General features: G+C 32.1%; 1 protein-coding gene across 6 annotated transcripts in view; it reads right to left on the minus strand.

Annotated features, from left to right (window-relative positions):
- Window positions 1-4,305: 4,305 nt before the first annotated feature.
- PTBP2 (polypyrimidine tract binding protein 2) overlaps window positions 4,306-15,771 on the minus strand; it is a 78,576-nt gene continuing 67,110 nt past the window's right edge. For 3 of the 6 annotated variants that reach the window (XM_012661136.1, XM_012661134.1, XM_012661131.1), the window contains 6 exons: window positions 14,829-14,968; window positions 13,331-13,364; window positions 12,821-12,913; window positions 6,413-6,629; window positions 6,232-6,309; window positions 4,306-6,055 (listed from right to left, as the gene is read on the minus strand). In XM_012661136.1, the coding sequence (XP_012516590.1) occupies window positions 5,923-6,055; window positions 6,232-6,309; window positions 6,413-6,629; window positions 12,821-12,913; window positions 13,331-13,364; window positions 14,829-14,968 (695 nt within the window). In that variant the 3' untranslated portion in view covers window positions 4,306-5,922. Of the gene's footprint in view, window positions 6,056-6,231; window positions 6,310-6,412; window positions 6,630-12,820; window positions 12,914-13,330; window positions 13,365-14,828; window positions 14,984-15,771 lie in introns of all 6 variants that reach the window. The other 3 variants (XM_012661135.1, XM_012661133.1, XM_012661132.1) reach the window with 3 other exon arrangements.

Raw genomic sequence — 15,771 nt, forward strand, 5'->3', positions numbered from 1 at the left:
TTATTATACCACATGATATAATAAATGAGTCAGGGCTTAAGAATGTTAATTTGCAGTCATTTAAAACAAATCAATTTACACAGAAATTCCTTTCCTGTCAGGCTAAATCTGACATTTAGTACTAAATAAAAACTCGTATTGATTTCTATTATTAGCTATCAACTTGTACATAACAGTTTCAATTTATGAATAACAGCGGGCCTCTTATTTCCTTTAACCACTATAATACACTGGAAGACTGGACTGGAAACCCAGAGACTTGTATTCTAATTACAGATAAGTTACTATATATATGTTGCTAAACTATTCATTTGCCCTCTCTAGAAGTGTTTACCTCTAAAACAAAAGGTTACAATTAGATATCTGGGGTCTTTTTCAGTTCTACAATTATTCCTTAGTGTTACTAACAATATTTATCTCTGAATAACTTAAAATAATCAATGAGATATAACAATTTTCACACTCGGGGAAAAAACAAGCACTTCGAAGCTGATTTTCAGATAACTGGAAAAACATGTTCTACTAAGAGTGCTTCTCAAACTTGTACATCAAAATGGATCACCTGCCAATCTTGTAAAAATGTAGATTCAGCAGGTTATAGGGCCAGAAATTCTGAATTTCTATTAATAAGCTCCCAGGTGATACTACTTGCCACCGGTCTGATAACTGCATTTTGAGTAGCAAGGTTCTAGGATTTGAAGAAATGTAATATTGACAAGCTAGGCTAGTCCAGATATTACTAGAGAATACTAACTATGACTGGGAGTAAAATACCATAAGGAAAACATGCCACAAAGTTTCATGATGAAAGGTCTGGGATTTGCATTAATATAGGAGGCAAAAAGTGGGTGGAGGAAACAAGAAAGGTGTAAGTTGGTAACTGAAGCTGAGTGATAGGGGTTTATTATATTCTTTTGTGTATGTTTGAAATCTCTCATAATAAGAAGTTAAAATTCCTTGACTCAAAACCCTATACACCACCACTAACACCAAGTGAATGAAAAAAGAGATGCCAAATACTTTTTCTGTCCACTGAAATGGGAGCAAGGGAGAAAGGAAGGAGAGTACTGAAAAAGTTGCAAGGTGGCTAAGGTGAAGCTAGAAAGGGCGTGTTTGTATTTAAAGATATTACACATAATCTGAGCTTTTAGAATACCAATGGCCCCTTGTTTACTTTTTACATCTTTAAGAGAAACTTCAGACCCAAACAACTCAATATTTATTGAACAGAAGGATTTTAAAAACTCCTTTAAAAACTGGTTAAATGTCATGAGATTTGATAAGGGGAGTATCAATGTCCAAACATTTTAATGTTAAAAAATTATGAAGTGTGTGCTGGACAAAAAAAAAAAAAAAAAAAATTGTACTTTTAAAATATCAGGAGTATTAGAGTATTTGCAGTATTTTTTAACTAGGCAGAAAAAGAAATTTAGGCTACAGAATATAAGACAATTTCCTCTTGAAAAGCAACCACTGAATAATAAAACACTAAATTCAAGGTAATGATAACTTCTGGGGAAAGAATGAGGTAGTAACTAAGATCAAGAGGTACATATGGGATTTCAGTTCAATCTGTAATGTTTCTTTCAAGTCATACATAAAAATTACATTTAAAATATGGAAACAGGTGGTGATACAGTTGAGTGGTTAAGCACACAGGTGTTCACTATGGTTTTTATATTTTTCTGCATATTTCAACACTGTATTTTGTTCTTAGTGTATGATACTCAACTTCGAAATTTATACTTTTATTTGCAAAATCCAGAACTAAAAAAGATAATTAAAAATATATTCAAACTAACAAAGAATAACTGTAAAATCAAGATTTTTTATAATGAGTATATTCTAATATTGTGGCTTAAAATTTTCTCCTGAATTCTTACCATCAGATTTCTAGAAAGCACTATTGGGCTAAAATAGCAATCTATGTATATTTAATTTCACTTAAAAATTCTGTACCCTCTTCTCCTGAATGAAAAAAATGTTTTCAGATTTATGCTCCATTTTAATATACTAAGGCAGCCAGAAAATACTGTTTGAAGTCCTGTGCTACTCAGAATACGTCTTTCCTTCCTTTCTTAGCTTTGGAAGTCCTTAAGTGTTAGAATTACTTCCAAGTTTCACAGCAACTTTTAAAGGTTTATACATACGAAATCTCACTCTTTAGTGGAGTCTATAATTAAAGTTGTATAATTAAATATCTAAGCTTTATTATTGGGCTATCTATCAAATACTTCAAACTGAAAATGTAAGACTCCATAGTCTCTTTTCATTTGGCTTTGGGATGCACTATATAACTGCATTTTCTATCTTTTTGCTTTACCAGACTAACATCTAAATAAATTTCAAAACATAAATATTTCTTTGTGGCAAAAGAAACATTAGGACAGTTATTTATTTTGAATAACTAAGTTTACTGTAGGCAAATCTAACAATCTGGGAACTCTGGCATTGTAATTTTTTTATTGATGTATCAGTTTACCAATTGCATAGCATTCCTTCACTTATTGTGTTTGAGCTTCACAATAACTCTGTGAGGTGAGCAGAACAGAATTTTTTGCCTCCATTTTACAAATAAGGATAATGAGGCTCAGAAAAGGGATTATTTTCCTTTCCCTGGTAACTATACGGTGATCCAAATAGAAATACATGAACAAATTAAGCAAATTATTTCAATTAATTTGACTACACTAAGCTTAAATCTTGAAGCTAAAATGCCTCAAGTGTTAGTTAATATAATTCCTAATATAACCAATACAATGATTCATTATCCTTCCTGGTTAAGCAAGGGTTTTCTTATTTGCTTTCAAATGCTAAAATAGGTTTCTAACATTAAACATGAACCATATGAATCTATCCCTTAAAGTAGGTACTTTGAAACTCGTATCCAAAATAAATCTTATTTAATGTCAAAAAATCAGTTTTTCTCTCAGTTACAGAAAAAAAAAATCAAGTTACTTCTCTCTAAATATTCAAAGGTAAGGGCTCTACTAACAAAGCAGTTGAGTCCTAAGAATATTTCACTGTTGGCTAGTTCACTGTAAGAGATAAGATTCTGAGGCACAGAGTAGCCATAATAATGACAGAGCTAGTACTATTTTTACCTAACATTTGAAGCAATTCACCATATGCCAAAGACCTAGGTTTACTTAATGTATTGAATTTAAAATATTCTAGAATGTCAAAATCCCCATTCTCACTGACTTGGTACTTTGGAAGGAAGTACCAAGTATTGGAGTATACTGTAAGAGACTATAGAATCTGCTGTAGTCCTCAGACAGGAAGAACTTTAATTTCTGATCACTTCCATTGGGAGATACTGGAACTCGCACCAGCTTAGCAACTGGAGGAACTGCAGTTCCCACATGCAGCTCAGAACTTTATTTCTCCTTGCAAGCCAATCTCACCCACAAGAACTACCTGAAAAGGGGATAGAACCTACTTTCAAGTATTATGACCACCACCCATTACTGAGAAAAACTCACTTAAAAAAGCTGTTCAATTACTATTCATTAATCATAGTATTGTTTTTTTATGGACTTCACACATATTTGATGTTGCTAGACTCTGTACTTATGTTATTTTAAGAAAAAACATGGGCAATCATCTAGCTTCCAAATCATCTCAAATTGTTGACTTTAAAATTATTTTACTATGCTCTTCCTTTCTTGGAGGTGATTGAATTATTGTACTTAGTGCATTTAAATATATCCTATGCTCCTTCATTTTTTATTATCCTAATGTGTAAGTTTTGTGTAATTGTGAGATGTAACAGAACAAACTTAAGGAACATATATAACTTCAAAGTTATTTGACACCAGTATACCTATTTAGAAAAAGTGGCCCAAAATATTTTGAATAGCACCCTAATCATACCTGTTTTAAAAAGTGAAAGTAGTAACATTTCCAGTTGTTAAATGCCAATTACCCTTGTTTTTAAATGCTTGAATATATACCATTCTTCCCACCCAAGGCAAAAGCAGATGATATGATACTCTTTCTTCCCAACATCAAGTACTCTTTGTTAACTAACTTAAGTAGTCTAAGATTAGTAGGAAATCTTTAGCAGACACAAAAGATGAAAGATGAAACTGCAGCAAGAGAGCATGGCAAATCCAAAAGATCTATTAGTGCATAAATCTACTGGAAAAAAAAGAAAAACAACAAAAGAGATAGAAAGAATTAACAAGCTACAATAAAAGTTATGTCTTTAAAGCAGTAGATTATAACAGGGTGGGAAATGTTTAATATGTGTCCTCTTGAAAAGCAGTTATCATCTTTTAAATTAAAAAAAACCAGCTGGTATATTTTCACAGCATCTAGATTTATTTATGGTATAAAGCCATAGGAATTGTAATATTATTACTCCTTTCCCACCCTGGCAGAGAATAAACATGAATTCAGAAGCACAGTGGAGTGAAAACAAAGAAGAGGAGAGAGAAAAAGGCAGCAGAGAAAGACAGAAAAGGTGAATACAGAGCTACAGAAGTGTTTATTGAGCATGCTACAGAGGTAAGCAGAGTACACACAAAATGAAATTAAACAACCATCAAACCTCCCAACTTTGTTAGAAAATTAATTTTTAATTGTGCCGCTTTCAAACTATACTGAATTTTACATTTCTAAAGATGTAAAAACTCAACTAATAGAAAATATACATGACCATTCTGTCTACATAGATAACAGAATCTATGAATCTTGAAACTAAGTACATCAATTTCAAAAAGTATTGGTCATTTAAACAGAATCAACAATTCAGATTGACAAGAACTGTTCAAATTAATTTGACCTGTAGATTCTGAGCCATGTTTTTATTAAAGTCAGATCTATTCCTAAATACAAAATATTTTGAAGATTTATTAAAACTGAATATTACAATGCAAGGTAAATTAAGACTAAAGGCACATAAACTTTGGTCCCACCTGGTTGTCAGTTTTAGAAAACTGCCACAAAATTAATCTTCCTGCAAATTTCCGCAGTACACTTTCTTTATCTTTGAAAAATACATGCACCAGTTTCTGAACTAGCTAGACCAGTCTGCACATGCTCAGAAATCCACAACCATATTCCAAATCTTAATTACAAACTAAGGATGGCAATATATATTTAAATGCACATAAGTCATGTCAACTTCAAAAACATCTACGAAAAATATTCAGCCACAAACAAGACATTACTTAGTGCTGACATTTATATGATACGTCCCACAAGAGTGTGTACAAAAAGGTTAAGATTCCACAATGCTTTCCACATAGGGCTCAAACTTACAGAAATCACTTTGTTGTCTTAAGAAATTAATACTCTGCATCTTGTTAATTTTAACTAATGCCTACATTCATAACTGAATCTAGACCAGAATTGTGAGATACAAAAGGCCAATGTTTTTTTAAAGCAATAAAGCCTAAGGTAGTGAAACCTAAAAATGCTGCTTTATTCTTTCAGTAGCATGTATCTTATTTGATTAAATAGAAAATAATGTGACAAGTCAATAATTCAAAATAAATTCCAAGCAGGAGAAACAAAAACTTAACCTTTTTACACACCCCTGCCTAAACATATTTTAATTCCCATATAACAATGTGCCCTAGACAACCAATTCCTTTTTTCTAGTAAATGCACAATAGCAACACTAGTTTTCCTTTTTAAGGCACGTATGTCAACTAAGTTGAAAAAAGAAAGCAAAATTAAACTGAAATTTTAAACAGACAAAATGGCTTCCCTATAGAACAGATGAAATACAGCAGTTAATAACTCTGCCTTTACATATGCCATTTCATTTCATAACCAAGGAATGATAACAGCATGGGAAAAAAAAGAAAAAAAATTAACAAAAAAATCAAACTCTGGTCCCCACTTTTCTGAACAGTCAATAGGTGATGACACCGAACAATGTGATTCACCCCAATCTTCATCTCCCACTTTTTAAATTGTTGACTTGGAGAAAGACACTCTCAGATGATGGTTTTCACCAAGGTTATAATTATGAAGATCAATCAAGGCCTGGATAGCTTCTTCCACTGTTGCCATCTGAAGAAGAGCCATTTTGTGATCTCTTCTGAAACAAAATTATGAAATTAGATACTTCATAAAAACTAGGAAGGGCTCATTAAATACTTGAATTTTGCCCATTCCAGAATCAAAAATTTCTATAAACAAAAAGAATAAAAACTACTTGAAGAAAACTTTTATTTCTATCAAGTCACTAATTTAAAGACAAGGAAGCTTGCTTACTGAAAAAACTTAAATGCTTTCACAGTGCCCCCAGTGTTAGCAAACAGTGTTCGTAGATCCTCTTCTGCTACTGAAGGACTAGGAAAATTGGATGGGGGAAAGAAGCAAAGATTAATAATAAATTTTATATTTTATTAAAATAAAATATATACCTTTAATAAACTCCAGCCTAAATACTTACGGGATATTAGACAGGTGAAGGGTTGCAGAAGGAGGAAAAATGTTCTGAAAATTTTTGGATCCAGGTTTCTTAAAACGATGCAATGGGGAATTACCAAAATCTTTTGTTAGCCCTTGATCATCAAGTCCCTCTCGAGGTAGTTGTACAGTCTGATGTTTAGAAAGAGTAACACGAATAATTTTTCCATACATTTTCTGTCCATTAAGATGGTTCATGGCTATAAAAAGAAAGAATGCTTATTAATAAACAATATCAAAGTTCAAAACAAAAATAATTCTTATTTTAAAAATAATAGTTTAAAATCTGATTTTCTTATGACTTTAAAATAAACCATGAATTTAGCATAGCCATTGGTGACAAGACTTCAATCCCATTTTCACTTGTAGTAGATAAGATATTCTGGTAAAAAAGCTGGCTTCTTTCACAGAACAAAAATCCAGATTATGACTATCCACCTTCCTCAATAATCCTGCTGATAAATCATATACTTAGCTACCCAAGAAAGATACTTAGTATAGTCATCTCTCTTTTTCTCCCTTCTGCTACACATCCTAATTGCTATTGTAATATTCCTTCTCCTAACTGTCTCTCAAATTCATGTTCTCTCCATTTCTCCACTTTTTACTATATTTTATCTGGATAACTCAATCAGTGTCCCCATTTGTCTTCCTACTGGATATTTCTCTGTATTTTTTTCAATCCATTCTATACATATCAGCTTGATGACCTTTGCAAATTATAAATTTAATCATGCCATTACCTGCTTAAAACCTTAGGGACAAAGTCTATCATTCCTTAAAATGGCTTAGACTTTTTCCAATCTGACCCTCATACAGGTTGAGTATCCTTAATTCAAAAATCCAAAATCTGAAATTCTCTAAGATTCAAAGCTTTTTGAGTGCCCACTAGAGCATTTCTGATTTTGGATTTTCAGATTTGGGATGCTCAACTGGTATAATGCAAATATTCCAAAATCTGAAAAATTGTCAACTCTGAAACACTTCTGGCCCTTATCATTTTGGATAAGCAATACTCAACCTGCATATAACTTTCAGCTTCTTTGAGCAGATTTTTATCAATGATGTGCAATATCAATCACTGTGCTAGTGCTGGGAATAAAGTGGTAAGATAAGACACAATCCCAGCCCTCGTGGAATTTATGGTATCTTAGTACTATACTGCTTGCACTTTATGCTCCAGCTATACAAAACAGATATCCTAACACTAAGTGCAAGTGTCTCTTATTTTTATTCTTGTGTACATGATCTTCTATCTATAACAATTTCCTATGTCCTTTCCTTTCCCTTTTAGTCTACTTATTCTTCAAAGTCACTTCTCCAGGAAGGCCTTTCTTTATCCTCTGGAAAGGTTCAGAACCTCACTAGACGTACTCTGTACCATTTTTTAAGTTTATCATCACAATTTATTGTCATTATCTACAATATTCTCCTTCAGACTGTAAAGTACATGGAGACATGAATTACTTTCTCTACCCCGGCGCATAGTGCAGTGCGTGAACACAGAACATTACAGTTATTTCTTAAGGTAGCTGTTGGGTTATTTTTAAACTAAATGAACTGATCTGATATTAGAAACAGTTTTATGTTTTATTTACCAGTCCCAACAACTAAAAAAGACCATTTTTAATAAGTCATACACTTTTGACTAAATTGAAGGTCTAAATGATTGTAATGAAACTGGATAAAGGCATTAAAGTATTAGCAGCAGAGAGGTAAAGACAATGCTTCAAACTGACAATAGAATCTACTCTCCAAGAGTTTCTAATACAATTAGTACACTATGGTACACATTCTGACACAGAAGATACCAAGAATTTGTTAAAGCCATGAATCTTGTCATACTTACATGTATAAAATAAACCAATTAAATACAATAGATCTGAAAAGGATAATGCTGTGAAAGTATGAGATACCATTCAGGAAAAAAAAAATTAAATTCTTTGTTTACTTACAACTTCCCTGATTTGTAAAAACAAGTTTACTCTTCCTGAATGTCACTACACTGTTATATATTTGTAACAGTTTTCTATTTTCAACTGAGGCTAACAGGGAAAAAAAAAAAAATATCATCTCTCAGGCCTGAATCTTCTCTCACTAGTTTCTTACAGTACATTTCACATACACTTATAAATTTACACTAACATTTATAAAACCAATTTTTAATTATCTATAGTGATGGTACATAAAATCCTTTTATAATCCCACTGAATTATAAAACATTTTAAAAGTCCTATAATTCTATTAAGTGAACAAGCTTCGATGATAAAGTGCTATACTTCAGACATAACATATTATAATATATGAGTTTGGGGAATAAAGGAGACTAAGGTTGCCATAAGAAAGCCATCTCAATGAAAAGACTGCACAAACAGCTGAGCTTTGAGATAATGAAGGGTAGGAATAAGAAAATAGAAAGTCTTATGCACAGTAACTGTACAAAGAAGAGACTGATGATAAAGGAATGGAATTAAAATAAAGCAAAATAACCAAACAGCTACCTCAGGCAGTAGCCAGGTAATAAGAGAGATTCAAGTCAGCTGATTGTTAACACAAAAAGATCTGAAGTGACTTAAAGAAGGGGAGGATAGAGTGGCAGTTAAAATATCAAAGTTTTTAAGTTTAAAAAAAACCCAAAAAAACAAAACACTTTGCCAAAAATTGAGGTATATAAGGATTAAACAAAATAAAGCAGAAGGAAAGTATCTTAATCACTAATTTTAAATGAATCACTTTTTAAAACAATGAGAATCTTATACTAGGAATCTACTATTCCAATAAATATGGCATAAACGGACAAAGCAATAATAAAGGAGGAAAAAGTCAATGTTGCACTGTAGAAATAGCATTTTTGGCTGAACATAATTTTTTAGCTTTACCATATTCCATCTCTGAAGAAGATATTAATGAATTATGAAAATTCAAAAGACAGCAAGAAGTTTACAGATACAGAAGTATATATAATGTGGAACTGGAGCTATATCAATAGTTCTCCCCTTTATAATTCAAAATATTACTTGTGCCACACTCTCATTTCTTAATCTTAACAGACACCTGTCCATTTTATTACTAGCCTTTTTCAAAGAACTCAACTTTTGGCTTCGTTTTTTTCTCTCAACTGTTTGTCTTCTATACCACTGATTCTAGTCCTTAATATCTCCTTCCCTTGGGTTTATGCTGTTTCCTTAAAGTTAAAACTTTCTTTCAAAAGACCTCTTTTACTGTACCACAGATATCTAATTTACATATAGTACTTCCAATATCTAGTTTTAAGTATTTTAAACTCCCATTAAAACCACCTCTTCGACCCATGAAACACTGGGAGTTGCTTTTAAATTTCCAGGTACATGGAGACTTTAAATGTATTTTTCTGTTATTATTTCTAACTTTGCAACAGAGAATGAGGTCTGTATGATACTTACTCTTTGAAATTAATTGAAGCTTGTTTTATGGTTTAGTATATGATCAATTTTTTTAAATGTTCCATATGTGCTTTAAAAAAATGTGCTGGATGCATTAACAGAGAATTGTGTTGTATCATTTTGTATCTTTGTTTTTGTTTTTTTTTGGTCTGCTTGACATATAATTCAGAAAAGTGGGTTGAAATCCACCACTATGATAGATTTACTCAATTCTACCTGCAGCGTTATCCATTTATGATTTATACATTTTGAAGTTATTTCACTAGACATACATACATAAAACTGTTGTATTTTCCTGGTGAACTAAATCTTTTATCAATACATTTGGCTTAAATTAGCAAAGTCACGTGAGTTTTCTTTGGCTTACTATCTGCCCAATACATCTCTTTACATCCCTTTGCTTTCAATCCTTCCACATCTTGTGCTTCATACGTCTGTTGCAAAGAGCATACAGGGAACTTTTCAAAAATCAAATCTGACAATATTTTAATTGATGAATTTATTCCTTCACATTTGTCATTATTATTGATGCATCAGGTCTTGACTCTATCATAATTTCATTTGCTGTTTTCCCCTCCTTCCCTTCTTTGTTTTTGGAGGGAAGATCTCTTAAGATCTCTCTTTTGTGAGGCCAACAATGCTTCAAAGTGTGACTTATTACTAACTACTTATGACAATAATGTATACACATACTTAAAAGTGAATACATACACACGCTTAAAAACTTCTCAAGTGCCATAACACTAGGGTAATATGATTTCCACTCATTCTTAGAACACTTTTATAGATATAATTTAGTAGGTAAAGGTTACGAACAAGAACTAAATCAGTTTAACTTCTGAGATGACAGTTATATATTTAATTAAAAACAGAGGCATTTTATAAGCAGTTGGTAAAAACATAAATTGAAGAATCTAGACAATTATTCTTACCCTAAAGGAACTATTTTTTTCAGAAAATCTGTGCAGATAAGTATACTGCTTTTAAGATGAAAATTTACAAATTTTATTATTCTTAAAATATTCAATTGAAAAAATACTGTATCAATTAAATAGGCTAATGGGACAAAGTTTATCAAAGAAACATCTTAAAGTTTGAAAATTATAAAATTCTGGTGTGAAATGATTTAACATCGCCTGTAAGATCTGCAACAATCTCATTCACATTTAAACACTGCTGACTATATCCTCTCTTAGTTTCCCTTGTCATTTATTTCTCCCATGCTACCTCTTAAACATAAAGACATCTGCCTGTAACATAAAGCAATGAATATTTCCAACTAGAGTCCCATGAAAACCAGAAAGAATGAGGACAGAGTCCAAAAACCAAAATTAAAAATTTTTTTTTTTAAGTCTCATTTTTCTCAATACCACATCCTAGAGTTTCCTGTAGGATTTGACTGTGAGTGTATGTGCGTGTTTTACAGGCACTGAGATGGTGTGAATACTATTTTTATGGTCATACACTTCAAGAAAGCAGTATCTACCTAGCAATGAGAAATAATAAATTATTAACCACTACATAAAGTCCAAAAATTATAAACCAGGCTACTATTAATAGCAAGTCAAAACTTTAGTGATAGTATCTTAAGAAATTGGGGATAAATGATTTCCAAATATAAGTAATGTAACAGACTGAATTGTGTTTCCCCAGATTCGTATGTTGAAGCCCTAACTCCCAAATGTAACTGTATTTAAAGATGGGACCTTTAAGAAGGTAATTTCAAGGTTAAATGAAGTCTTAGGGGAGAGTCCTAATTCAACAGAACTGGTGTCCTTGTAAGAAGAGGCAGAGATCTCTGTCACCAAAAAGGCCACGTGAGGACACAACAGAGAAGATGGCTTGTAGGCAAGCCAAGAAGAGAGCCCTCATCAGAAACCAAATCTGTTGGCACCTTGATCTGAGACTCCAAAACTGATAAAATAAATTTCTGGTGTTTAAGTCACCCAGTCTGTGGTATTTTTATGGCAGCCCAAGCAGACTCCAAGTACACTAATACAAGTATGGTAAAAATTAAAATACCACTTATTTAAAATAGTCTTTACATAAAACCAAAAAAACTACCCAGAGGAATTTGGTTTCTTTTTATCTTAGGAAATTCTCAACCGTAATGATTTTGTATCCATTATTTATATGATGGTAATGACACCCAGATCTCAAATGGTAACAAGAAAAAAAATGACATATTTAAGAATGTTCTGTTGACTATGAAGCACTGTCAAATGGTTACTTACAATGTATATGACATATCATCAGTCTTACATGTCTTTCATTTAAAATAGGTATCACCATTATAAAAATGGAGAACCAGATGAATAGTTTCATGCCTTGTCTGAGTTGCTAAGATCATTGCCAAGAACACTAAAGTTTAAACTTACTGTTTGAAATTCCAACTTTTATGATTCCAAAGGCCAAAGGTGGTCTAGTATATCACGTTGTTCATCTCTGAGTTTCATATAACAGCAAAAATATACTAGTTCTTACATCAAAAATGGCAAATTTCAAAATTAACAATGTAAATACAGTCTAAGGCACCGTCATCCCTAATCTCAATGAACAGAATTGTAAGTGATGAACATACTAATATTTATAGTCAATCACTACTGTATGCAGTTATATTCCAGATTTATGTGACATGACTGTGTATGAAGTCAAATGAGATGTAAGTTTAATTAAAATCACCAATTATTTATCTAACTAATGATTTAAGTGTAACTTGACTCAAGTACATCTTAAGATTCCCAAAGGGATTAACAACAGTGCTTTTGGCACAGGTTTTTCATTTTGTAAGAACTTGGTATCTCTAAAAGGCATCTTCCATGTGACTCTTTCCATTACTAAGTTTAGCCAAATACGTACAATAAATGACTTTAGGAGAATTAAAATAATGTGTATTAATCAGGATTCTATGGACTATGTATTTGAAATCAGAACTGAAGATGTATAGATAACACATAGTTTAGTCTTACCAAGTTGTGATTGGTTTCCATCAGCCATCTGTATTAGAGCACTGTCTTTCTTATTGTACAAAATCTTCACACGCTGCACATCTCCATAAACACCTTTTTTGGAGTCACAGAGAGGTAATCCAAAAATGGAATTAATTTTATGCGCAAGTCAGCTAAAGATTATCTTTCTGACATATCAATGAAACATTCAGACATCAACATGATCACTCATTCAATCTCATCATTCTCACAAATGAATACAGAAGATCAAGATTTTGAACAGTGAATTTTGAAAAGAATAATTTTTGATAAACCCTCAAAGCTATGTGAATGATATTAAATTAAAGACCATGCAAAATAAATCAGCATGCATTAAAACAAATTTTGTGTCTATGGAGAGTTTTAAATAGCAAAGAAAAATAGCAAAAGATTTACTATTCAACTTTAAGCCAAAGTGCTAGCTACAAATAAGAATTAAGGTGAAACAAAAATCAAATCAATAATAAAAGTATAGTGCTAACAATAACATACCGAAGAGGGTAAACAGACTTTGGGGCGTAACCATCTTTAGAAGGAGAGAAGAGCAAGCAGCGTAAGACAAGAAGAGAGAAGAGTCGAGGAAGAGCGGAGATGAACAGATCATCCATAACGAAGGGTGGTTCCCGCAGAATGGTGAGGTGGTCATGGATCATGGTTCAAGGCGGTTAATTGGGGCAAGTTGGTCCGAGGAACATTTGTTCAAGCACAGAAGCATGAACATAGGGAATGGAGACAGGGAATGAAGACAAGGACAAGGAAAATAAAGGATAAGACAGGGAAGGGAATGGGTATTTGGGAAAAGACAAGGAAAGGGAAGGTGAACACACAGGGAAAAGGATGAAATGGGGAAGGGAAACAGCAATGCAGAAGAAAAAAATAAGGAATTGGGGAACAAAAAAAAAAAAATAAAATATAGGTCAGTACATAGGAAATGCAGGAATTTGGTCAGAAAATGGTTGGTTTATGTACTGTACAAGAAAAACTGAGTAAAATGTAGTCATCCAAGACAAATATGGGTAAAGTACATCTATATCAAAGAGTAAATTACAGCATTTCATCTCAACATAGGGAAGGAAAGCATGCATAGGAATTTTAAACTTTGAACTTTAACTGCATAAGCATGGCTGGTTATGAAATGCAGGCAAAAGTCTTAAAATAAAAACAAAGGCACTCTGATTCAAACATTTTAGCATGCAGAACTGTGAATGATAATAGTATTAAATGATAAAATAAGCTTAATGTTCATATTAACAGGCCAATTAAAAATGAAACAAATATTCAAATTAGACATCATAAACTGATACATTGAGCTTCCCACATTTCATACCAGCTTTCATAGCAATCAAAATAAAATATACCAGACATAAAATGTACAACTAAATAAAATAACTTAGCAATAAATTTTATTCAACGGGGGGGGGAGGGAAAGGGGAATAAAGTTGAAAAATATTTTTAGAAGACAATAACTAATAACTGCAAAGAAAAAATTACTAAGAAAGACTGGAAGAGTGCCTCGTCAAGATCTTTGGAAGAACCTTCAAAGAAAAATGTATTAGAGTAGTTCACATAAAATAAGATTTAAAAAAAAACAATGACACATAAGCATGAAATGAACAAGCAAATAATTAGAAAAGGCAAAGAGCAAAATTGTTTTACAGTTAAATTTGCAAATTAGATCACATTTGCCTTTGAAATCAACAAAAAGATAAAAAGCCAAACTACAGTACTTCACCATATTTTTCTTAGGAAAAATAGGTAGTTAGGTTAAAAAAATATACATATATAGATATAAAGAGATATGACTGTCTAAGGAAATAAAGTATTACCTAAACAAGTATATAGATTTTATTCAGAAGTAGAAACATACAGAAAATACTTTGACTAATGAATGTACATAAAAAGAAAGGCAAGTGCAAAATGAAATAAACATGAAAAACTTTCACAAATGAAATGGAGTTAAAGAATAAACATTAGAAATTATTTTACTAACCTCTTCATTTAAATTGCTAACCAACAGGACTGTATTGCCACCAGCTGAGACTCCAGGCATACCCACTCGGCCAGCAGCAGCTGCAGCAGCTGCTGCAGCAGCATTTGGAATAGCCAAAGGACTCAGAGCTCCTGGAACAGCTGCAACAGGAAGCCCTAATTTTAAAATAAAGTATATTTTACGAAACACACACAAGTCATTTATAAAAACCAATTTAAGCATGATGGCTGCATGGCTTACGGCTGACCATTCCAAATGGCTCCTGAAAGTTAATTTTTATGTTTATAAAAATTATTTGCTGATGTGTAGTAGAGAAAGATAATTTATTTCAACAAAACCATTAATTATTTCAGCTAAGATACATACCTGTATGTTAAAAATTAAATATGCATTTCTCCATTTCCTAAGGAAAAGCAAACAAAGCATAAAGAATATATTTCCAAGTCAGAGACTCAGAAAATTCACTCCCATGGTTTATACTGAGAAGCCAAATGTAAAAAAATCACCTTCGACATAATAGCATTCATACTTTTTTCTACAAGTGCTATCTTCTTTATAAACTCACACTTGAAATCAAATAATCACACCTATGAAACAAATACAGTAAAATCCTTCAGTTCCTCGAGACAAGTCACTCTGAACATTATTTAATTCATGCAAATAACCTAAAGAAAAGCTTAGCAAAATGTGTTTGCCTTAATTCTACACTTGAGTAGTTATAATAAGTTTCTCCAGTACAATACCCTCCCAGTAGAAAGCAAGAGAAACCGTCACTATGTAACAGACTTTCTATTTCAGTATGTTCCTATCCTTTGCCAATGTGTTTTACCATTTCCTTCTTATTTCTATTAATATTTTTCTAGTTTCCAGTCTTATTGTTGTCCTATTATCTTTAGGTCTTCCATACCTTCGGTCATTTATTCTAGATAGAATTCTCTTCTGT

This window comes from Propithecus coquereli, unplaced genomic scaffold, assembly GCF_000956105.1.
Source record: "Propithecus coquereli isolate 6110/MARCELLA unplaced genomic scaffold, Pcoq_1.0 Scaffold7, whole genome shotgun sequence".
NCBI classification, from domain to species: domain Eukaryota; kingdom Metazoa; phylum Chordata; class Mammalia; order Primates; family Indriidae; genus Propithecus; species Propithecus coquereli.